Source organism: Heterodontus francisci, chromosome 41 (genome assembly GCF_036365525.1).
Source record: "Heterodontus francisci isolate sHetFra1 chromosome 41, sHetFra1.hap1, whole genome shotgun sequence".
Lineage (NCBI taxonomy): Eukaryota > Metazoa > Chordata > Chondrichthyes > Heterodontiformes > Heterodontidae > Heterodontus > Heterodontus francisci.
This window is the reverse complement of record NC_090411.1, coordinates 15910640-15936480: the sequence shown is the minus strand read 5'-3', so window position 1 is coordinate 15936480 and position 25841 is coordinate 15910640. Positions and strand designations below refer to the sequence as shown.

The following is a 25841-nucleotide window of genomic DNA, read 5'->3' as shown; positions in this document are numbered from 1 at the left end:
TAAAAATAGATCCCTAAGGGCGCATTGTACAGCGAGCTCGTCATTGGTATCAGACCCACCGGCTGTCCGTGTCTCCACTTTAAAGACGTCTGCAAACGCGACATGAAGTCCTGTGACATTGACCACAAGTCATGGGAGTCTGTTGCCAGTGATCGCCAGAGCTGGCGGACAGCCATAAAGGTGGGGCTAAAGAGTGGCAAGTCGAAGAGACTTAGCAGTTGGCAGGAAAAAAGACAGAAGTGCAAGGAGAGAGCCAACTGTGTAACAGCCCCGACAACCAATTTTATCTGCAGCGCCTGTGGAAGAGTCTGTCAGTCTAGAATTGACCTTTATAGCCACTGCAGGCACTGCTCCACAAACCACTGACCACCTCTAGGCGCTTACCCATTGTCTCTCGAGACAAGGAGGCCAAAGAAGAAGATATAATGAACAGCAAAGGATTGAGTACTGAGCCCTGCGGAACCCCACTGGAAACAGCCTTCCAGTCACAAAAACACTCGTCGGCCATTACCCTTTGCTTCCTGCCACTGAGCTAATTTTGAATCCAACTTGCAACTTACGCTTGGATTCCATGAACTTTTAACTTACTGATCGTCTCCATGTGGAACCTTATCAAAAGCCTTATTAATCCATCTAGATTACATCAAACGCATTGACCCTCATTGACTCTCCTTGTTACTTCTTCAAAAATTCAATTAAGTTAGTCAGACATGAATTTATCCCAGTTAATATTAGGGTAGTTGAAATTCCCCATTACTGCCCTTTTGTTGCAGGAGAATGGAGCACAGATCTAAGCGGAAATGGAAGTTGGAAATGGTGTAGTAGCTGGTGATGACTGAGGGTGCATGAGGTGGGAACAGCAGTGCCATAGTATAGCAACAGCTCTGAAACCAATGATGATGGCAGAGGGTGGTAGAGACATAATTGAGGGGCAGCAAGTTGTTAATCAGTAAGAGGAGACCACAAAGACCACAAGGTTGGAGCAAGGTCAGCAGCAGACTGTAGAAGTGTAGTCATTGTGTTGGGACAGGCAGGAGTGATACTGTGAGGGCACAAAGACACGGAGAGGAGGCTTTGGAGTCGGTGGAGAACAGCAGAGATAAAAGGTGCAGCAGAGAATATATCAACAGAAAATATCAAAGTGACAAAACAGGACAACAGGTAGGCGATTGGTTGTTCAGATAGCCTGGAGATGAGGGGCACGGACCTGAAGGAGTTCTGGGAAGGAGCAGCAGTGCACAGTGAGTATGAGCATCAGCGAGTGCGACCGTCACTGACTGAGGTAGAAAAAAGCAAAGTGACATCAGCACTCGAGAAGGTGCTGATTGATGAGCAGCTGCCGAGTTTATTTTTTTATATAAGGCTTTAGTTTATTTCTTTTAAATTTAGATAACCTAAAAAAGAGGCAAGGCAGGGCACTTCTGCAGAGTGCACATCCTGTTCCACGTGAGAATTCCAGGACTGTGCGGTGCATCCACAAGGCCAACAGCTATGTGAATAGCATGGCTCTGGATGTGGTCACCTCGCAGCCCAAGGGTGTGCAGGCAGAGAGGGAATGGGTGACTACCAGGCAGTCAAGGAGGACCAGGCAGGTAGTGCAGGAGTCCCCTAAGTGCATCTTGCTCTCCAACTGGTATTCACTTATGAATACTGGTGAGAGTAATGGTTCCTCTGAAGAGTACAGCCAGAACCAAGTCCACGGCATCACGGCATCCAGGAGGTTAATTGTATATCAATCACATTTAATTATATGCAGGTGGAAAACATTAATCAGTGTTTCACTTGACATATAAAGATACACATGCTGAAATTGTGGGGAGGTTGAATTAGGAGGTGTATGCTTGTAACATTTCACTCTGTAAATAAATGATAGACTGAGTAAAGATTGGCTCAAGTAGTATCCTTCACCAACTGGCTTCCTGACATACAGCACCATGGTGGCTGAGCTATACGGGGGGCGGGGGGCAGGAGGAAGATTAGGAAAGCAATAGTGATAGGGGATTCTATAGTTCGGGGAATTGACGAGCGTTTCTGTGACCACAGACGTGAATCCAGGATTTTTGCCTCCCTGGTGCCAGGGTCATGGATGTCACTGAGCAGCTGTACAGGATTCTGAGGCTGGAGAATGAACAGTCAGCAGTTGTGGTCCACATCGGTGCCAACGACATGGGAAGAAAGAGGGATGAGGTCCTGCAGGCAATTTTTTAGGGAGATAGGAAAGAAACTAGCAAGCAGGACCTTAAAGGTAGTAATCTCTGGATTGCTCCCAGTGCCACATTAGAAATAAGAGGGGAGAACAGATGAATATGTGGTTGGCAAGATGGTGCAGGATATTGGGCCTGATTCTGGGGAACGTGGAACCTATACAGGCCGGATGGGTTGCACCTCAACAGAGCCGGGACCAATATCCTCAAGGGACGGATTGCGAGTTCTGTTGGGGAGGCTTTAAATGAACTTGACAGAGGAATGGGAACCAGGATGTAGCAGTAGAAAGGAGAAACAAGGTGCACAAAGGACTGGGAGAGACAGATAGCTCTAGAGTAAGAAATAGTAAGGTATTAGGTGGGGTCAGAGTAAGAGGGAGTGCAATAAGATATTAATGAGGTTTACAGTACATGTATGCAAATGCACAAAGTGTGGTAAATGAGGTTGGTGAGCTGCAGGCCCAGATAACCACATGGGAATATGATGTTGTGGCGATAATGGAAACCTGGCTCAAATAAAGCTGGACTGGGTACTAAATAATCCTGGATACAAGATATTAAAGAATGACAGGGAAGGCAAGAAAGGAGAAGGTATTGAATAACGGAATCTATTTGGTTAGAATTAACAAACAGTAGAGGTGCCAGTTCACTACTGGGTATATTCTTTAGGGTACCAACTAGTGGGAAAAATGTAGGGGAGTAATTTTGAAGAGAAATTACAGAGAGATGCAAAAACCATAGAAGTGATAATGGGGGACTTTAATTATCCTAATATAGACTGGGACAGTATTATGTAAAGGGGTAAGATTTTAAGTGTGTTCAGGAGAATTTTCTACATCAGTATGTTTCTGTCCCAAAGAGGAAGGAGGCATTGCTGGATCTGGTTCTGGGGAATGAGGTGGGTCAAAGGGATTAATTGTCAGTAGGAGAACATTTAAATTAGTGATCAAAGTATCATAGGGTTTAGGTTAGCTATGGAAAAGAACAAGGAGCAATCTAGAGTAAAAGTACTTAATTGGGGGAGGGCCAATTTCAGTTTGGTGAGAAAAGATCTATGCCATGGAGAATGCATCAGTTTACGGTGACTGACAGTTAACTGCCAAGCCTTGCCTGAAATTCAAACCAGGCAGCTTGACTTCAATGCCAGTGTGATGCTAGTGTGATATACATATATTAATACACAGGGCCCTGTTCTTTGCAGACAGAAAGAACATGTGCAAGCATTACGCCTGTTTCAGCTCGACAAAATGGGTGGTGGCTATTTGCTGGTTCATTCCTTGAGGCGGTGCCTTGACCTGTCAGAGTTAAACTGCCTGGTTTGAATTTCAGGCAAGGCTTGGCAGTTAACGGTCAGTCACTGTAAACTGATCCATTCTCCATGGCAATGCCTCTATCCATCAGAGTTTACTTGCCAACCAATCAGCACTCTCTTCTCACAGTATAAAGCTGTTGTTTTCCTTTACACTGGTATTCTTCTGGATAATCCTGATGAGTGCAAGACGAAAAGCTTCGACAGCATGTTTCTATTTTCAGCAATCTTCTATAAATAGTAAAAAGGTGGTAAGAGGAAGGGCAGGGCCGATTAGGGACCTAAAAGGGGATTTATGCATGAAGGCAGGGTGTATGGCTGGGATACTAAATCAGTTCTTTACATCTATCTTTACTAAGGAACATAGGAGCAGTAGGCCATTCAGCCCGTCGAGCCTGTTCTGCCATTCAATTAGATTATGGCTGATCTTCTACCTCAACGCCACTTTCCCACACTATCCCCTTGATGTCATCAGTATCCTGATATCTATCGATTTCTGTCTTAAATATGCCCAATGATTGAGCTTCCACAGCCCTCTGCGGTAGAGAATTCCAAAGATTCATCACCCTCAGTGAAGAAATTCCTCCTTATCTTAGTCTCAGAATAAGGGGTAGGCTACTTAAGACTATGTCCCCTGGTTCTAAACTCACCAGTCAGGGAAAACATCCTATCTACATCCACCCTGTCACACCCTGTAAGAATTTTGTAAGTTTCAATGAGATCACCTCTCATTCTTGAAAACTCTTGAGAATACAGGCCCGGTTTTCTCAATCTGTCCTCATAAGACAACCCCACCATCCCAGGGATTAGTTTGTGAACCTCCATTGCACTCCCTCTACGGCAAGTATATTACTCCTTAAATGAAGAGACCAAAACTGTACATAATATATATGAACAATTTGGACCTAAATTTAGGGGACATGATCGAGACGTTTGCAGATGACACAAGATTGGCTGTATGGTAGATAGCGAGGAGGATAACTGTAGGCTGCAGGAAGATATTGATGGTCTAGTCAGATGGGCAGAAAAGTGGCAAATGAAATTCAACCTGGAGAAATGTAAGGTGATGCATTTGGGGAGGTCAAACAAGGCAAAGGAATACATGATTAATGGGAAAATACTGAGAGGTGTATAGGAAGTGAGGGACCTTGGAGTAAATGTCCACAGATCCCTAAAGGTAGGACAGGTCGATAAGGTGGTTAAGAAGACATGGAATCCTTTCCTTTATTAGCCGAGGTACAGAGTATAAGAGCAGGGAGGTTATGCTGGAACTGTATAAATCACTGGTTAGGCCACAACTTGAGTACTGTGTGCAGTTCTGTTCACCTCATTACAGAAAGGATGTGATTGCACTAGAAAGGGTACAGAGGAGATATATGAGGATGTTGCCAGGACTGGAAAAATGCAGCTATGAGGAAAGATTGGATAGGCTGGGGTTGTTCTCCTTGGAACAGAGAAGGCTGAGGTGAGATCTGATTGAAATGTACAAAATTTTGAGGGACCTGGATAGAGTGGAGGTGAGGGGCCTATTCACCTTAGCAGAGAGGTCAGTGACTAGGGGGCACTGATTTAAAGTGATTGGTAGAAAAATTAGAAGGGAGGTGAGGAAAATGTTTTTCACCCAGAGTGTGGTGGGGGTCTGGAACTCACTGCCTGAAAGGGTAGTAGAAGCAAATACTTTAAACTCATTCAAAAGGAATCTGGATATGCACCTCAAGTGCCGTAATCTGCAGGGTTATGAACCAAATGCTGGAAGGTGGGATTAGAATGGGTGGATCGTTTTTTGGCCGGCACAGGTCAAGTGGCCTCTTTCTGTGCCTTAAACTTTTTATGATTCAATGAATACTCCAGGTGCAGTCCCACCAAGGCTCAATGCAATTGCAGCAAGACTTCTTTACTCCTATACTCAAAACCCCTTGTGATGGAAGCCAACCTATCATAAGATGATGCTGCCAAAATCATAGTGAAAGAGAAGATAGTGAAGACACTGAATGAGTTAAAAATTGATTAAGAGCAGGTATTAGAAAGGCAAGCTGTACTTAAAGTTGATAAGTCACCAGGACTGGATGAGATGAACCAGAGGATACTGAGGGAAGCGAGGGAGGAAATTGCGGAGGCACCGGCCATATTCTTCCAATCCTCCTTTGATACAGGGGTACTGCCAAAGGACTGGAGAACTGCAAATGTGTAAGGATAAATGGGCGGCACAGTGGCACAATGGTTAGCCCCGCAGCCTCACAGCTCCAGCGACCCGGGTTCAATTCTGGGTACTGCCTGTGTGGAGTTTGCAAGTTCTCCCTGTGTCTGCGTGGGTTTCCTCCGGGTGCTCCGGTTTCCTCCCACAGCCAAAAGACTTGCAGGTTTATAGGTAAATTGGCCATTATAAATTGCCCCGAGTATAGGTAGGTGGTAGGGTAATATAGGGACAGGTGGGGATGTGGTAGGAATATGGGATTACTGTAAGATTAGTATAAATGGGTGGTTAATGGTCGGCACAGACTCGGTGGGCCGAAGGGCCTGTTTCAGTGCTGTATCTCTAAATCAAATCCAGCAACTACAAGCCAGTTTGACCTCAGTGGTGGGAAAGCTTTTAAAAACAATAATCCAGAACAAAATTAACTGTCACCTGGACAAATGTGGATTAATTTCGGAAAACCAGCATGAGTCTGCTGAAGGCAAATCGTGTTTAACTAACTTGATTGAATTTTTTGATGAGGTAGCAGAGATGGTTGATGAGGGACTTCCAAAAGGAGTTTGAAGAAGTGTAACATAATAGGCTTACCAGCAAAGTTGAAGCCCATTTATTAAAAGGGACAATAGTAGCACAGATACGAAGTTGGCTGGGTGACAGGAAACAGTTGTGATTAACAATTTTTTTTCCAGACTGGTGGAAAGTATACAGTAGGGTTCCCCAGGGGTCAGTACTAGGGCCACTGCTCTTAATATATATTAATGACCTTGACATGGATGTACAAGTTTAAAATTTGCAGACGACGCAAACCTTGTAAGTATTGTGAACTGCAAGGAGGATGGCAATAGACTTCAAGAGGACAGAGGCTGGTGGAATGGGCAGAAATGTGGCAGATGAAATTTAACGGAGAGATGAAGAGTGATACATTTTGGTAGGAAGAATGAGGAGAGGCAATATAAAGGGTGCAATTCTAAAGGGGATGCAGGAACAAAGCGACCTAGGGGATATATGTGCACAAATCATTGAAGATGTCAGGGCAGGTTGAAGCATATGGAATCCTGGGGTTTATAAATAGAGGCAGACAGTACAAAAACAAGGAAATTATAATGAATCTTTATAGAACACTGGTTTGACCTCAACTTGAGTATTGTGTTCATATCTGGGCAGCACACTTTAGGAAGGATTTGAACGCTTCAGAGAGGGTGCAGAAAAGATTTATCAGAATGGTTCCAGTTATGTGATTGGATAGATTGGAGAAGCTGGCGTCGTTCTCCTTAGAGAAGAGGAGGTTGAGGGGAGATTTGATATGTGTTCAAAATCATGAGGGGTCCAGACAAAGTAGATTGGCAGAAACTGTTCCCATTGACGGAAGGGTCAAGAACCAAAGGACCCTGATGTAAGGCAAATGGCAAAAGAACCAACCACGACATGAGGAAAACATTTTCTACGCAGTGAGTGGTTTGGATTTGGAATGCACTGCCTGTCAGTGTGGTGGTGGCAGATAAAATCGTGGCTTTTAAAAGGGAGTTGGATTAAAGCACCTCAAGAGAACAAAATTCTAGGGCTATGAGGAAAGGGCTGGGGAGTGGGACTAGTTGAATTGTTGTTGCAAAGAGCCAGCAGAGACATGACGGGTCGAATGGTCTCCTTCTATGTTGTAACTATTCGATGATTCTATGTTGCCATAGGTGGCAGAAAGAGGAATAAAAACCCAGACACAGTGACTGCCAGAGATCAGTGAAAGGCAAAGCGCATGGCAGCCAGAAAGAGCAAACCCGCACGTTTCTATCCAGAAAGGGTCTGGGTCTGTAATCAAAAGCAGTTCCGCCCCGGACACTCTCCATTTCTCACATAAACACTCACTCATTTCCCTCTGGCCGCTCTCCACGACTTCCTCCAATTCGGAGAAACCGAGTACAAACAGATGGGACCGTTCGGCTCCTCGAAATGTTTCGTCCGTAACCAATTGCGCGTGACACCCCAGCAGGCAAAAGAGTGCAACAGGGAAATAGGACCTGAAGAAATAGTAATTTCAAGGATTAAAAGTTCCGCAAGTAAAAGCAAAATACTGCAGATGCTGGAAATCTGAAATAAAACCAACAAAGTGCTGGAAATACTCAGCATGTGTGGAGAGAGAAACAAAGTTCACGTTTCAGGTCCATGACCTGAAAAGTTTCGGCCCGGAATACATTCGATGCCACACGTATTCACTGGAACGTGTGCAAACATATATAATCCGGATGGGAATCCCATTACTATTGTGAAAATTTCTGAAGATAGTGACTGATATCGGTCTTTGATTTTTTTTTTAGATCAGTTTGAGCATGAGCTGTTTGGTAATGCGGGCGGCGCGGTCCAGCTGGAACTACAACACCCAGCAGGCCGTGCGGGCCTTGCGCATGTGCAGTGAGCGGGCTGATGATGGCGGCGGCTCTGTCCAGGGCGCTGAAGCTTCCCGGTAAGTGGCGCGCGAGGCCCCGAGGCCTGAACTCATTCAGCACAATCCCCCATCTTATTGTGTCCTGGCTCCTCATGAAAATTACAACATGGCTTCTCTGAGGAACCGATTAGATGAGAATTGATTGCATTGACGAACGTTTACCCCGCCCCTTGCCCCTCCCCCTTCTCCCATCCCTCTCTCCTCCTCCTCCCCATCTCTCTCTCCAGGCACGTTGATGTACTTTTACAGTCGTTTGACCTGCACTTGTATATTTCTGTTATAAATTCTTCTTTCTATACTGATGATGGGAACTATGTAAACATGTCACGCTGTAATTGCACTCTCCTGCCATTGGTGGTGCTCTGGTGTGTTATGATGGCCGATTGTTGTGTGTGTGGCGGGGCTGGGGTTGAGTATTGGAGACTATAAGACAAACTGAAAGGCACTTGCTGAACTAGGGGGAGCCACCTGACCTGGGGTGGGAGTGGGCGGAGTTGGGGGGTGGATGGCTGTTGTTGTCAGGTCAGATGGCACATGTAGGAGGTTGTTGTTAAATCTGTGGTTTCAAGTGTGATTCTTTTAGCCTGAGATGTGACATTGGCAACGAGGATAAAGGAAAAAATACCGAGGTAAATACAGAGATATTTAGGATTGTGTCATGGCATTTGCTGGAGCTGATATGTCTGTAGTCTGGGGAATTGAACCGTTTGATCCGACAGATGGTGCCAGTACTGTCAGCGTGAAGTGTGGCTGGACGAGTTCAAAGCCTGTGCTGGCAGTCGCGGTTTGTTTTTGGACAGGGCGAGAGAAGTACGGAAAGCACAGTGCTTCCGTGAGGGAGACTTTCAAGACATTGCCTGACAGAGGAGAAAAGGCAGATTATGAACATGCAGTGAAAGATTTGAATGACCGTGATGTGGCATGTTTTCGGTCAGATGAGACAGAAAGAGGGGAAACTGTAGCCCAATTTGTGACTGGTATGCGGCAGGCATTGGATCAGAAATTGGCGGCCCATCTCACTGCTTAATGTTGACTACAAGATTCTGTCCAAAGTCATAGCCAGTCGAGTCAAGTCTGCTCTGGAGTTGGTGATTCACCCTGATCAGACCTGTATTGTACCTGGCAGGAAGATCTCCGATAGCCTCGCGCTACTCAGGGATACGATCGCCTAAGTACGGGACAGGAGGGTGGACACCTGCCTCATCAGCCTGGACCAGGAGAAGGCATTTGACAGGATATCGCACACCGACATGATGGACGTGCTTTCCAAAATGGGGTTTGGGGAGAGAATCTGCAATTGGATCAAACTGCTCTACACAAACATCAGTAGCGCAGTCTCAATCAATGGGTGGGAATCGGAAAGTTTCCCGATCCAATCTGGAGTCTGATAGGGCTGTCCTCTCTCCCCGGTCTTATTTGTTGTAGTGAACCCTTTGTTGAGTCCATTAGGAAGGATGCGAGCATAAGAGGGGTGACAAACCCAGGCAGTGGAGGCACTCGGGTTAAAACCTCCCTGTACATGGATGACGTCGCTGTCTTCTGCTCGGATCCGCTGTCTGTACGCAGACTGATGAGCATCTGCGACCAGTTCGAACTGGCCTTGGGAGCCAAAGTTAACCACGGCAAGAGCGAGGCCATGTTCTTTGGGAACTGGGCTGACCGATCCTTTGTCCCCTTCACCGTCAGGTCAGACTACCTGAAGGTGCTGGGGATATGGTTCGGAAGGGCCGGGGCGTGCAGCAAAACCTGGGAGGAGCGAGTAGCCTAGGTACAACACAAGCTGAGCATGTGGGGGCGGCGATCTCTCTCCATTGTGGGTCATCAGGTGCGAGGTACTCACGTTGTTGCGATACTTTGCACAGGTCTGGCCTATACCCAACCTCTGCACCGTGGCCGTCACCCGAGCCATTTCCGCTTTATCTGGAGATCCAAAATGGACCATGTCCGGAGGGACACAATGTTCAAACCTTAGATAAAGGGGGAAAAAAACTTACCCAACGTCGCCATCATTCTGATGGCCAACTTTGTGTGCGGCTGCATCAAACAGTGCATGGAACCCTAGTACTCAAACTCCAAGTGTCACTACGTGCTGAGGTTCTATCTGTCCCCAGTGTTGCGAAGGATGGGACTGGTCACATTGCCGCGGAACGCTCCATCCAGCTGGAGTGTGCCGTACCACCTATCCTTCATGGAAAAGTTTTGCAGAAAAACACCTTTGACCACCGATCCATCAGGCAGTGGTCTGCATGGAATGTTCAAATCTCTGGACAAGGGCGGGAAAAATGTACCCAACGTGGCCCTCATCCTGATGACCACCTTCGTGTGCGGCTGCATCAAGCTGTGTGTAGATCCCCAGTACGCAAACTCCAAGTGTCACTACGTGCTGAGGTTCTATCTGTCCCCGGTGTTGCGAAGGATGGGCCTGGTCACATTGCCGCGGAACGCTCCATGCAGTTGGGCGGTGCCGTACCACCTATCCTTCGTGGAGCAGTTTCTGCGGGAAAACACTTTTGACCACTGGTCCATCAGGCAGTGGTCTGCACGGAATGTCCTCAAGGCCCTACGGGAAAAGGAAAAGGATCATGTCGGATGGTTCCCCGAGCAGACCGTCAAAGTCATTTGGCGGAATGCCTCATCACCAGAACTTTCAAACAAGCACCAAGACGTAGCTTGGCTGGTGGTGAGAAGGGCCCTCCCCGTCAGATCCTTCATGCACACCCGAAGTCTCGCCCCCTCTGCACAATGCCCCCGCGTTGGCTGTGGTGGGGAAGAGACGGTCGCCCACCTCCTCCTGGAATGTGCCTTTGCAAAGCAGGCATGGAAAGAGATGCAGTGGTTTTTGTCAAGGTTCATCCCAAGCAGCTCTGTAACACAGGAGTCTGTGCTCTACGGGCTGTTCCCAGGGACGTACACCGAGACAAACATCAACTGCTGCTGGAGGACTATCAATTCGGTGAAAGACGCCCTTTGGTCTGCCCGAAACTTGCTGGTCTTCCAGCGCAAAGAGTTGTCCACCACCGAATGTTGCAGACTGGCACATTCCAAGGTCCAGGACTACGTGCTGAGGGACGCACTAAAGCTTGGGGCAGCCGCAGCAAAGGCTCAATGGGGAAAGACCACTGTGTAAGGTCCCCCCACCAAGCTGAACTGAGGGGCTGGATCCATGGGAAACCCCTCGAACTGTATCGGGAAAATTTTGTCTCCTGTAAAATGTAAAAATGTATCTGGCAGGACAAATGTGAAATGGAAGGGTTGTGAGGCAACTCATGATTGTATTGAAGGAAACTGATCACCTTTTCACTGTTTGTATTTTTTGACTTGGTGCTGTTTGAAACTGGTAATGTAATTTTTACGGATTTTTATGAATAAAGTATACTTTGGAAAAAAAAATCATGATTCTGAGAAAAGGGTGCTGCAAAGTTTTCTGAAGACCACAGAAGGAGAGCTACACAGTCTGATGTGATGCCAGGTGATGAGGTATTGCTGAGACGGGAGAGTCTGAGTAAGATAGATACACTATATTACTCCAAACTGTACACTGTCATTGCCAAGAAGGGAAAACGTGTGACTATGCAGTCGCCAGAAGGAGTATTGTATGTCAGAAATTCTTTGTGTCAAAAAATATCATGGTGACAAAAACACAGAAGCAGGTGAACCAGATGTAGGAGCTGAGGCGAAGCTGCCATCTAGCAATCCAGAAGTCCAAGCCAGTGATACTGAAGGCAGGCAGACAGCTTGCTATCCAGAGGGAGAAACATTGGTTACAGAAGGGCTATGACATTTCCTCATCTTGACCCAGTGACCAGAGTTCCTGAGACAACAGGAGGACCACGGCGCGAGAGGAGGCCACCAAAGTGATATGAATTGTAATTATGTTCAAAACAAAAAGGCTGTATGCCGAACGCTACCCTTGAAAGCAAATGTAATTGAGGAAATTCATTGACTCAGTGAATGAGGAAAATAATGATTTGGTAAGTTTGTTCGCAACATTTATTACAGTATGTTTGGTAAGGGATGGAGTCTAAGCTACAATCACCAAGCAGGACAATTATGAACAGATGTCATGATGAGTGTGTGTGTTAGAGACTATATGGTACTCTGAAGAGAAGCTGATTGCAAATAGCTGGTAAGTTATTACACTAGCTAAATTTCATTGTAAAGCTAAGTAATGGCAGGGCAGCTCGGCCAAGTGGAATGTACCTCCTGTGGTATGTGGGAAGTCGTGGACGTACCATGTGACCTTGAACATATCTGCAGAAAGTGTCTCTGGTTGCAGAAGCTTGAGCTTTGGGTTTTGGAGCTCGAGCTGCGGCTGGAGTCACTGTGGCGCATCCGCGAGGTGGAGGACTATGTGGATAGCATGTTTCAGGAGGTGGTCAACCCGGTGCCTCAGCGAGCACAGTCAGAGAGGGACTGACTAGCTGCCAGACCGACAAGAAGGCCAGGGCAGGTAGTGCAGGAGTCCCACTTTCTAACTGGTATTCAGTTCTGAGTACCGATGGGAAGGAGGGTTCCTCTGTAGAGTGCAGTGAGGGTCATGACTGGAACATCATGGGTGACTCAGCTGTGCTGGGAGGGAGGAAAAAGGACAAGAGAGCAATAATGGTAGGGGATTCTATGGTTAGAGGAACAGATAGGCGTTTTTGTGGTTGCAGACATGATTCCAAGGTGGTATGTTGCCTCCTTGGTGCAAAGGTCATGGATATCACCGAGCGGCTACAGAGCAATCTGGGGGGGCGAGGGTGCATAGCCGGAGATCGTGGTCCACATTGGTACCAAGGATATAGCAAGAAAGAGGGATGAGGTCCTACAGGCTGAGTTTAGGGAGTTGGGAAAGAGATTAGCAAGCAGGACAACAAGGAAAATAATCTCCAGTTTACTCCCAAGGCCACGTGCTAGTGAGTTTAGTAATAGGAAAATACACCACATAAATGCGTAGCTGGAGAGATAGCGCAGGAGAGAGGGCTTCAGATTTCTGGGCATTGGGACCAGTTCTAGGGTAGGTGGGAGATGTATAAGCCGGATGGTCTGCACCTGAACAGGACTGGGACAAATATCCTTGCAGGAATGTTTGCTAGTGCTGTTGAGGATGGTTTAAACTGGATTGGCAGGGGGATGGGAACCTGAGCGTAGTCTCCGATAGGACAATTTCAGAGCAGGGAACAGGATGCAGAAAATTAGCAAAATTGCGAGTGACTCTAAAAGACAAAAGAAGAAAAGGATAAAAAGTGTGCAACACAGGAATTTGGCAGTGTTAAAGAGTATTTATTTAAATGCAAGGAGTATAGTAAATAAAGCCGATGAGTTGAGATCACAGACACATGGCAACACGATATCGCTGCTATAACGGAAACTTGGCTTAAAGAGGGGCAAGAATGGCAGCTCAACATCCCTGGATATAGAGTTTTCAGGCGTGATAGAGAGGGAGGTAAAAAGGGGGAGTGTAGCATTATTAGTTAAGGAATCAGTAACAGCTTTGAGGAGGGATGATATGCTAAATGAATCATCAAACAAGGCCATATGTGTGGAGCTCAGAAATAAAAAGGGGGCAGTCACATTACTGGGAGTGTACTATACACCCCCAAATAGTGAGAGGGAGATAGAGGAACAAATATGTAGGCAGATTTCTGAGTGCAATAACTTTAGGGCGGTGATGGTTGGGGATTTCAGCTACCCCAATATCGACTGGGATACAAACAGTGTTGAAGGGCACAGAGAGGACAAAATTCTTGAACTGCATTCAAGTGAACTTTTTTAGCCAGCATGTAACAAGCCCAACAAGAGGGGGCGCAATTCTAGATTTAGCTTTCAGAAATGAAGCTGGGCAAGTGGATGAATTAACAGTAGGTGACCATTTTGGAGATAGTGACTATAATACAGTTAATTTTAGCATAATAATGAAAAAGGACAAAGATAAAACAGGAGCAAAGGTTCTAAATTGAGGGAAGGCAAATTTTATGAAACTGAGCGGTAACCTGATGAAGGTGGACTGGATATGGCTACTTGAAAGAAAATCAGTGGCAAACCAGTGGGAGGCATTCAAGAGCAAGATACTAACAGGCACAGTGTAGGCACGTGCCCACAAACATGAAGGGTGGTACTGCCAAATCTAGAACTCCCTGGTTTATTTAGAAGCTTACAGGGTAAGTTAAAGCAGAAAAAGAAAGTTTATGATGATCGCAAATATCTTAATACTTTAAAACGCCTAGAGGAGTGTAGAAAGTGCAGGATAAAAATGGAAATTAGAAAAGCAACGAAAGGACATGTAAAATTATTGGCAGGTAAAATCAAGGAAAACCCGAAGATGTTTTATCAGTACATGAAGAGAAAGAGGATAGCTAAGGAAAGGGTAGGGCCTATCAGATGTACAGGGGAACTTAGAGTGGATGCAGAAGATGTGGGCAGGGTTCTTAATGAGTTTTTTGTCTCTGTCTTCACAAAGGAGAGGGTTGATTCAGCCATTGTAGTTAAAGAGGAGGAGTGTGAAATATTGGATAAGATAAGCATAATGAGAGAGGAAGTGCTTGAAGGTTTGACATCCCTGAAAGTGGATAAATTGCCAGGACCGGATGTTTTGCATCTCAGGCTGTTAAAGGAAGCCAGGGAGGAAATAGCAAATGCGCTGAGGATCATCTTTAAATCCTCACTAGATACAGGCGAGGTACCAGATGATTGGAGGTCTGCGAACGTTGTACCATTGTTTAAAAAGGGTGCGAGGGATAAGCCAGGTAATTATAGGCCAGCCAGTCTGACCTCGGTGGTGGGTAAATTGTCAGAATCTATTCTGAGGGACAGGATAAACTGTCACTTAGAAAGGCATGGATTGTTAGGGCAAGGTCATGTCTGAGCCAGACACCTCCACTCAGTCCGAAAGCATGACCCCGAGCTTCCGGTTGCTTGTTATTTCAACACCCCCTCCCCCCCACCCCCCTTGCTCTCATGCTCACATCTCTGTCCTGGGATTGCTGCAGTGTTCCAGTGCACATCAACGCAAGCTCGAGGAACAGTATCTCATTTACCGATTAGGTACGCTACAGCCTGCCGGACTGAACATTGAGCTCTTTAATTTCAGAGCATGACGGGTCCCCCATTTTACTTCTAGCTTTAGTTATTTTTTTCATTTTTCTTTTTTGTGTTCATTTTAATTTGTTCAGTTTGTTTCTACTGTGCCTACCCACTTTTTTTCATGTTTGTGCTTGTGGCTGTTCAGTTTTCCGTCCATTGACACCCTATCTGTACTAATGCTTTGTCTTTTAGCACACCATTAACATCTTGTTTGCCTTTGCTCCATGACCTTCCGGTCAGCTATTCTGTGACCTTGTCCTGTCAGCACCTTCTCTTTTGTTATCTTTTGCCCCACCCGTGCTTTACTTGCTTAAAATCTTTTACATTTCTTATATCTGCCAGCCCTGAAGAAGGGTCACTGACCTGAAACGTTGACTCTGCTTCTCTCTCCACAGATGCTGTCAGACCTACTGAGTTTTTCCAGCACTTTCTGTTTTTATTTCATGTCTTACTAACTTGATTGAGTTTTTTGAGGAAGTGACAAGGAGGATAGATGAGGGTAGTGCAGTGGATGTGGTTTACATGGATTTTATTAAGGCATTTGACAAAGTCCCGCATGGCAGACTGGTCAGTAAAATGAAAGCCCATGGGATACAGGGGAATGTGGCAGGTTGGATCCAGAATTGGCTCAGTGACAGGAAACAAAGGGCAGTAGTCGACGGATGTTTTTGTGAATGGAAAGCAGTTTCCAGTGGTGTTCCACAGGGCTTAGTGTTGGGTCCCTTGCTGTTTGTGGTATATATTAATGATTTGGACTTAAATGTGGATGGCATGATTGGGAAATTTGCTGATGACACAAAAATTAGCCCTGTAGTTAATAGTGAGGAGGAGAGTCGTGGACTCCAGAATGATATCAGTGGTTTGGTTGAGTGGGTGGAAAAGTGGCAAATGGAATTAAATCTGGAGAAGTGTGAGGTGGTGCATTTGGAGAGGGCAAATAAAGTGAGGAATATACAATAAATAGGAGGATATTGGGAGGTGTAGAAGAAGCGAGAGACCTTGGAGTGCATGTCCACAGGTCTCTGAAGGTGGCAGGACAGGTGGAAAGAGTGGTGAAGAAGGCATATGGATTACTTTCCTTTATTGCCTGAGGTTTAGTGTACAAAAGCAGGGATGTGATGCTGGAGCTGTATAGCGCGCTGGTTACGCTGCAGCTGGAGTATTGCATGCAGTTCTCTGGTTACCACGTTACAGAAAGGTCATAATTGCTCTGGAGAGAGTGCAGAGGAGATTTACAAGAATGTTGCCAGGGCTTGAGGGTTGCATCTATGAGGAAAGATTGGATAGATTGAGGAGGCTGAGGGGTGACTTGATTGTGGTGTACAAAATTATGAGGGGCCTAGATAGAGTAGGCAGAAAGGACTTGTTTCCCCTACCAGAGGACACAGATTTAAGTTGATTGGTGAAAGGATTAGAGGGGATATGGGTGGTGGGTGTCTGGAATTCACTGACAGGATTGGTGGTGGAGGCAGAGACCCTCAACTCTTTTAAAAGGTACCTGGACAGGCACCTAAGGTGCTGCAGCCTGTGGGGCTATGGACCAGGTGCTGGAAGATGAGATTAGTTGGGTGGATAGCTAATTCGGCCGGCGTGGACACAATGGGCTGAATGGCCTCCTCCTGTGCTGAATTTTGTTCTTTGCTCTATTCAAGGCCATCTTTGAATTAAGGTGTTAGCATCTGTTAATATTAGAACTTGCTTCCTTTATTGGGCAAGTCTGAGCATTTTCTTTGGATGAGGCAGAGCACTGTGCTGATAACAAGTAGCAAATGGGAGATAGATCATTCCATCCTTAAGAGCAGCATTTCCATTTTAGGGCTTCCAAGGTTAGCCAGCTCGCCAGTTTTTACAGTTGTGGTTTTGATGCCAGGCTTGAGGAGTCCCTACTAGTGCTCCCTTAGTTTAATGAGGCAAAGTATCTACTGAGCCAGTTGTAACCCTTGGTTTGTACTGACTTAAGTTGATCCCTGCGAGATTTGACATGGGATTCTAAACCTGGCCTTGGCATTGGTTTTCTTATGGTCAAGTGAGGAGGGGTCAAAGGGCGGCTTCCCTCTTTTCCCTCTCCTTTGTTTGACAACAGCAGGTTTAATTCTTTCTTAAAGCAGATGTACTGGCCATTTCAGTAGGTGTTTGATTGGTTCTTGTTATGATCATAGCAAGTAAATAATCAGACAGGTTTTCTTGAGTTTAACAAATAGAGGTTATTGTACCTAAACCAAACTAATAAAAATAATAAACTATGCGCCAACTTTCACTCACACAGACACAAATAGGTTACAGTGTGTTGAAAGATAGATTGGTTGTGTTAGAGTCCATAGAAAAAAAGGGGTATATGGTCTGTGACATTTGGTGATTTGGCTGGCTTCCAGCTGAATCAGGTGGTCCTGAGGTTTTTAGATTGAAGACGTAGATGACTGGTTCGGTGGATCTCTTGGAAACAGCACTGCGGATGATTTCCTGCAGCGGGGTTTCTGATTGTAGCCAGAGTATGCAAAATGGCAGAGTTCAAAGCTTGTAAGCTGAAGTGGAGAGAGAGGGACCCCCACTTGGGTCTGCACGTGTAAGAGTCCAGTTGCTTCTCCTTGCTGCTGCAGAGAAACACAAGCTTAAAACCATAGGTGGGGAGGGGCTTGTCACATGACAGTTACCCAGTGATTTAAACGCGGTAGCAGTGTTTCTCCTCTTGCTAAAAAGAACAGGTAGTTCCCTTAAACTTCCTGAGTCTTGTCACTGTTTAAACTTCCTGAGTCTTGGTTCTTGCTGGGATCAGCAACGGTTTCGTCTCCATCTCACAGGCCTTGTAATGGAGGATACAGTGTTGCAAATTAAGTGGCCATCCTAAGCTGCCAGTAAAGTCATCTTTTTTATCTGTTCTTTTAAAAATTTCTTCAAAAAAATATAAATTCAGATCTCCAGTCAGTGGATGAAAGAAAATTATCATTCAGCAAAGCAAGTTGGCGTGACAGTTTCAACTCTTAATCAAAAGCTCAGGGACTCCTGTTGCAAGGCAGGGTGGAGATATCTGGTAAGAAAGGGGCTGTCCTTAGCTGTGATGTACCTCTTTTGATCAAAGATGCAGCCAGCATTCATTGCTGATTTAGGGAAGGATTGATGGAGGGTGGCACCTGTCAGATCAGGATCAGCATAACCTTCAGCAGAGAATTCCAGAAAAATAGTGGGAAGAAAGAAAATTTGTTGAAGTAAAATTTCAATTAATGCAGTGACCAGTGCAAAGTAATGGGCTGAGGAGAATTCAGTGGCTCCCATGTCTTCAGCAGGGAGACATTTCTGCCTTTTGACTCGGGCTGAACTGTATTTTCGGAATGTTTGAGAAATTGTATATACTTAACCAAGAAGAATTGTAAATATCAGGTATGGATATCCACCGAGAGTTAAATGTTCAGTTAAAAGCAGAGAAAGATAATACAATATCAGTATGTTAACTTGAGCCAAGTGTGAGCTTGGGCCTCTGCTATTAGATGTCGCTTAATAATTAAAAAGCAGACCGAAGGTTTCTGGGGTGCATAATAAGTAGAGCATCAAATCTTTGTCCAATTTACAACATTGCTGTGGCGATTAGAGGCTTGTATGTCATATGAACATACGAATTAGGAGCAGGAATAGGCCACTCAGCTCCTCGGGTCTGCTCTGCCATTCAATAAGATCATGGCTGATCTGATTGTAAGCTCAACTCCATATTCCCACCTACCCCCAATAACCTCTCACCCCTTACTTATAAGAATCTATCTACCTCTGCCTTCTTCTTCTTCTTTGGCCTCCTTGTCTCAGGAGACAATGGGTAAGCGCCTAGAGGTGGTCAGTGGTTTGTGAAGGAGCGCCTGGAGTGGCTATAAAGGCCAATTCTAGAGTGACAGACTCTTCCACAGGTGCTGCAGATAAAATTGGTTGTCGGGGCTGTTACACAGTTGGCTCTCTCCTTGCGCTTCTGTCTTTTTTCCTGCCAACAGCTCTTCGTTTCGCCATTCTTTAGCCCTGCCTTTATGGCTGTCCACCAGCTCTGGCGATCACTGGCAACTGACTGCCACGATTTGTGGTCAATGTCACAGGACTTCATGTCGCGTTTGCAGACATCTTTAAAGCGGAGACACGGACGACCGGTGGGTCTGATACCAGTGACGAGCTCGCTGTACAATGCGTCCTTGGGGATCCTGCCATCTTCCATGTGGCTCACATGGCCAAGCCATCTCGAGCGCTGCTGGCTCAGTAGGGTGTATATGCTGGGGATGTTGGCCGCCTCGAGGACTTCTGTGTTGGAGATACGGTCTTGCCACCTGATGCCAAGAATTCTCCGGAGGCATTGAAGAGGGAGTGAAATGAGACATCGCTCTTGGCTGACATACATTGTCCAGGCTTCGCTGCCGTAGAGCAAGGTACTGAGGACACAGGCTTGATGCACTCGGACTTTTGTGTTCCGTGTCAGTGCGCTATTTTCCCACAGGCTCTTAGCCAGTTTGGACATAGCAGTGGACACCTTTCCCATGCGCTTGTTGATTTCTGCATCGAGAGACAGGTTACTGGTGATAGTTGAGCCTAGGTAGGTGAACTCTTGAACCACTTCCAGAGCGTGGTCGCCGATATTGATGGATGGAGCATTTCTGACGTCCTGTCCCATGATGTTCATTTTCTTGAGGCTGATTCGTTGCAGGCAGCCGCAATCCTGTCCATGAGTCTCTGCAGACACTCTCTTCTGTGTGGGATGTTAATGCAGCATTGTCAGCAAAGAGAAGTTCCCTGATGAGGACTTTCCGTACTTTGGTCTTCGCTCTAAGACGGGCAAGGTTGAACAACCTGACATCTGATCTTGTGTGGAGGAAAATTCCTTCTTCTGAAGACTTGAATGCATGTGAGAGCAGCAGGGAGAAGAAGATCCCAAACAGTGTAGGTGCAAGAACACAGCCCTGTTTCACGCCACTCAGGATAGGAAAGGGGTCTGATGAGGCACCGCTATGCTGAATTGTGCCTTTCATATTGTCATGGAATGAGGTGATGATACTTAGTAGCTTTGGTGGACATCCGATCTTTGCTAGTAGTCTGAAGAGACCACGTCTGCTGACGAGGTCAAAGGCTTCAGTGAGATCTATGAAAGCAACGTAGAAGGGCATCTGTTGTTCGTGGCATTTCTGCTGTATCTGGCGTTGGGAGAACAGCATGTCAATGGTGGATCTCTCTGCTCGAAAGCCACACAGTGCCTCAGGGTAGACACGCTCAGCTGGCTTCTGGAGTCTGTTGAAAATGACTCGAGCGAAGACTTTCCCCACTATGCTGAGCAGGGAGATTCCACGGTAATTGTTGTAGTCACCGTGGTCTTACAGAGGGTGATGATATTGGCATCGCGCATGTCCTGTGGTACTGCTCCCTCATCCCAACACAGACAGAGCAGTTCATGGAGTGCTGAGAGTATAGCAGGCTTGGCACTCTTGATTATTTCAGGGGTAATGCCGTCCTTCCCAGGGGCTTTTCCACTGGCTGAGAATCAATGGCATCGCTGAGTTCCGATTTTGTTGGCTATTCGTCCAGCTCATCCATGACTGGCAGAGACTGGGGTGCATTGAGGGCGGTCTCAGTGACAACATTCTCGCGTAGTACAGTTCTAGGTAGTGCTCCACCCAGCGGTCCATTTGTTTGCGTTGGTCAGTGATCATGTCCCCTGATTTAGACTTGAGGGGGGCAATCTTCTTGATGGTTGGCCCAAAAGCTCTCTTAATGCCATCATACATTCCTCTGATGTTTCCTGTGTCTGAGGCCAGCTGAATATGACTGCATAGGTGTTGCCAGTAGTCATTTGCACAGCGCCTGGCTGTTCTTTGGGCAGCGCTTCTGGCTACTTTAAGTGCTACAGATGTTAACTCGCTGGGGACTTGCTTGTAGTTCAACAGTGAAATGCGCTTAGCGGCTATGACAGGTTCCAGCTCTTCAAAGTGAGATTGAAACCAACCTGATTTCTGCTGCTTAAGTTTGCCATAGGTGGTCATTGCTGAGTCATAGATGGCATCTCTGATGTGGGCCCACTTGGTCTCTGCATCCCCTGTAGGAGTGTTTTGAAGGGATTTTTCAAGTGAATTTAGAAACTTATGTAACAGCTGTGGATAAGAAATTCTGTTAGTGTTGATGCGCGGGTGGCCCTTCTGCTTGGAGTTATGTAGCTTCTTTTGTTTGACTCTAACTTTGCTGTACATCAGGGAGTGGTCGGTGTCGCAGTCCGCATTGTGGAAGCTGCGTGTGATTTGGGCACTGTTTATAGAGGCTCGCCTTGTGACGATGAGGTTCAGCGGGTGCCTCATGAAACCTGGTGACAGGGTTTAGTATGAAAGAACAAGTTGGTGATGCAGAGGTTGTGATAGGTACACAACACCAGCAGTCTTTGTCCATTCTCATTCATCCTTCCAATGCCATAGCACCCAAGGCAGGAGGGCCATGAGTCATGGTCGGCCCCAACCCTGGCATTAAAGTCCCCCAGCAGGAACAAATGTTCGGTATTGGGAATGCTACTAATGATATTATGGAGTTCCTCGTAGAACTGGTTTTTAACTTCAGGTGGAGAGCATAGTGTTGGAGCATAGATATATAAGAATATATAGATATTATAAGAATCTATCTACCTCTGCCTTAAAAATATTCAAAGACTCTGCTTCCACCGCCTTTTGAGGAAGGGAGTTCCAAATACTCACGACTCTAGGAGAGAAAAAAATTCTCCTCATCTCTGTCTTAATAGGCACAGTGGCGCAGTGGTTAGCACTTCAGCCTCACAGCTGCAGGGACCCGGGTTCGATTCTGGGTACTGCCTGTGTGGAGTTTGCAAGTTCTCCCTGTGTCTGCGTGGGTTTTCTCCGGGTGCTCCGGTTTCCTCCCACAAGCCAAAGACTTGCAGGTTGATAGGTAAATTGGCCATTATAAATTGTCACTAGTATAGGTAGGTGGTAGGGAAATATAGGGACAGGTGGGGATGTTTGGTAGGAATATGAGATTAGTGTAGGATTAGTATAAATGGGTGGTTGATGGTCAGCACAGACTCGGTGGGCCGAAGGGCCTGTTTCAGTGCTGTATCTCTAATCTAATCAATCTAAATGGGCAACCCCTTATTTTTAAACAGTGACCCCTAGTTCTAGATTCTCCCACAAGAGGAATCATCCTTTCCACATCCACCCTGTCAAGACCCCTCAGAATTTTATATGTTTCAATCAAGTCGCCTCTTACTCTTTTAAACTCCACTGGATACAAGCCTAGCCTGTCCAACCTTTCCTCATAAGACAACCTGCCCATTCCAGTTATTAGTCTAGTAAACCTTCTCTGAACTGCTTCCAACGCATCTACCTCCTTCCTTAAATAAGGAGACCAATAGTGTACACCGTACTCCAGATATGGTCTCACCAATGCCCGGTATAGCTGAAGCATAACCTCCCTACTTTTGTATTCAATTTCCATCACAATAAATGATAACATTCTATTAGCTTTCTGAATTACTTGCTGAACCTACATACCAACTTTTTGCGATTCATGCATTAGGACACCCAGATCCCTGTGCATCTCAAAGCTCTTCAATCTCTCATCATTCAGACAATATGCTTTTTTACTCTTCCTGCCAGAATGGACAATTTCACATTTTCCCACATTCTACTCCATTTGCCAGATCTTTGCCCAATCTCTTAACCTATCTATAACTCTTTATAGCCTCCTTATGTCCTCTTCACAACTTTACTTTCCTACCTTTCTTTGTGTCATCAGCAAATTTAGGAACCATACCTTCGGTCCCTTAGTCCAAGTTATTGATATTGTAAAAAGTTGAGATCCTCTTTGAGTTGACCAAGGGCAATTTTTAGTCTAGAAAGCAGCAGAAAGAGTGCTTGAAGAGGAAATGAATTTAAGCTATCAATAGTTGCTGTTAAACTTCAAGGTTAATGTTACAAAAATTCTAGACCCAGGATTTTCTGGTAGCTCAGCAGGTTTATTCAAGATATTTCTGAGTCATTAAGTGCAGGAAAGGCCGAGGTTCACTTAATGCAACAGAGATCAGGAACTGATCAGAGCTGCTGCTGGATGGAAAACACTGTTAGAAGTGTGTGAAGCTAGGAGAGAATTGGCTGGACTATGATGTCCCTGCTTCCTCCACCCCTTCCCAACTCGCCCCTTCCCCAATATTTGAGTAATTTGCCGACTCTTATTGTCAGACTTCTTGAATGAATAATAATCACTCAGATAAGATATTAGAGGGCCTTACCTTACCAGACATCACTGCCCACCACCCCCCTCTCCCCATCCCACACATGCGAGCACACACAGACACACATGCCTTACAGCAAAGTACAAAGTTGTGGAGAGGAAAATTGTTGAGCAACAAAATAATGCTGCAGACTTTTAACACCAACTGACCCCATCCCATCAAAATCCTTTGGATGAATGAATGGCCATTGTGTTGCACTTTGGTATTTCATTTCCGAACCTGAAATCTACAACATTACCAAACCACTTAACCTGCAGTGAACATATGATCATCTGATCAGCTCAGTCGAATTTAAATCTCTCATCAAAACCCCAGAATCAAAAATGAGAAGTTTAGAATGAGGCATTTCTTTGCAAGCAGGATAAGATTGAAATATTTGAACTGGTGATGTGTGACTTTCCCCACTGGCCCAATGGGTATGGAATCATAGAAAGTTTAAGGCACAGAAAGAGGCCATTTGGCCCATCATGTCTGTGCTGGCTGAAAAACGATCCACCTATTCTAATCCCACATTCCAGCATTTGGTCCGTAGCCCTGCAGATTACGGCACCTGAGGTGCATATCCAGACTCCTTTTGAATGGGTTGAGGGTTTCTGCCTCAACTACCCTTTTAGACTGTGAGTTCCAGATCCCCCCCCCCCCCCACCACACTCTGGGTGAAAATCCTTTTCCTCATCTCCCCTCTAATTTTTCTGCCAGTAACTTTAAATCTATGCCCCCTCGTCACTGACCTCTCTGCTAAGGTGAATAGACCCTTCGCCTCCACTCTATCCAGGCCCCTCAAAATTTTGTACATTTCAATCAGATTTTCCCTCAGCCTTCTCTGTTTCAAGGAGAACAACCCCAGCATATCCAATCTTTCCTCATAGCTGCATTTTTCCAGTCCTGGCAACAGCCTCGTAAATCTCCTCTGTATCCTCTCTAGTGCAATTACATCCTTTCTGTAATGAGGTGACCAGAACTGCACACAGTACTCAAGTTGTGGCCTAACCAATGAGTTATACAGTTCCAGCATAACCTCCCAGCTGTTATACTCTTTTCCTTGGCTAATAAAGGAAAGGATTCTATATGCCTTCTTAACCACCTTATCGACCTGTCCTGCTACCTTTAGGGATCTGTGGACATTTACTCCAAGGTCCTTCACTTCTTCTGCACTTCTCAGCATTTTCTCATTAATCGTGTATTCTCTCAGTATTTTCCCATTAATCGTGTATTCATGATTCATGGGTAGGTGTGAGGGAGGACAGAGTTCCCCCAGTGGCCCAACAGGTGGGTATGAGGAAGGAGAGAGCTTCACTGTTGGCTGATGCTGTTGTATTAAGCTGTAAATACAATACCCAGGTCTGATTCTGGGCTTGTGCTGAATTGACAGTCAATGGGCATCAATGGGGAGCCACAGTTGACCACAGCACCTGGATTAAAGAGGGCAAAATTGGCCAGGATTCCCACTCCTGATCCATATCCAATGCGAACAGGATGGGGATCAGCTGTGATGCTCTCCATAGACAAATACCAAGTGACACTCTAGACCCGCACATGAAGAATGACCCATTGAATCATAGACCAATAATAGAACCACTTGGACAACGTATTGGAGGGTGGCCAAGGCTGCTGAAACAGTAACCAGTGAGAACTGATACCTTCAGGAGAGAATGGACAAAGAGAATAAATAAATGGGACCTGTTGGTTGACCAGATGTTGAAGGTGTCACTGCATTGTATGGTGGCACTTAATATTACTAACAACTGGCATTTATAAAGTAGCTTTCACATGGAAAAACATCCCAAGGCGCTTCACAGAGCAAGAAAAAGAACCAATGCCAAGCCTCTGGGGAGCAAACAAACACTTGTTGAAGAGATGAGACTAAGTGAAAAACGGCGTGCAACAATGCAATGAGGGTGGTGTTAAAAGGTCACTTTTATCTATAACTGTTTGATTGCTACGTGCTGAAGGGTTTATAGAGGAGCCAGTGACTTCCTCTTATGTATTTTCTACCTGTCCCAACATTTGATTTCCTGAGGATGTGATGAGGAGCTGTATAAATGCAAATCCTTTCTTTCTAGATGGGGGAAAGGAGAAGAGGACGGGGCAGTGGTTAGCACTGCAGCCTCACAGCTCCAGCGACCCGGGTTCAATTCCGGGTACTGCCTGTGTGGAGTTTGCAAGTTCTCCCTGTGTCTGTGTGGGTTTCCTCCGGGTGCTCCGGTTTCCTCCCACATGCCAAAGACTTGCTGGTTGATAGGTAAATTGGCCATTATAAATTGCCCCTAGTATAGGTAGGTGGTAGGGAAAATATAGGGACAGGTGGGGATGTGGTAGGAATATGGAATTTGTGTAGGATTAGTATAAGTGGGTGGTTGATGTTCGGCACAGACTCGGTGGGCCGAAGG

At 45.8% G+C, this 25841-nt stretch overlaps 2 protein-coding genes across 4 annotated transcripts in view; one reads left to right on the top strand and one right to left on the bottom strand.

The window, feature by feature from the left end:
* ddx59 (DEAD (Asp-Glu-Ala-Asp) box polypeptide 59) overlaps positions 1-7963 on the bottom strand; it is a 43362-nt gene extending 35399 nt beyond the window's left edge. The window contains exons 1-2 of the mRNA XM_068019346.1: positions 7822-7963; positions 7568-7719 (exon numbers count right to left, since the gene is read on the bottom strand). The gene's annotated coding sequence lies outside the window, so the exon portion shown is untranslated. The remainder of the gene's footprint in view (positions 1-7567; positions 7720-7821) is intronic.
* Positions 7964-8085: 122 nt separating this feature from the next.
* The window catches only part of fam234b (family with sequence similarity 234 member B), a 77064-nt gene continuing 59308 nt past the window's right edge, over positions 8086-25841 (top strand). For all 3 annotated transcript variants that reach the window (XM_068019344.1, XM_068019345.1, XM_068019343.1), the window contains exon 1: positions 8086-8162. In XM_068019344.1, the coding sequence (XP_067875445.1) occupies positions 8123-8162 (40 nt within the window). In that variant the 5' untranslated portion in view covers positions 8086-8122. The remainder of the gene's footprint in view (positions 8163-25841) is intronic.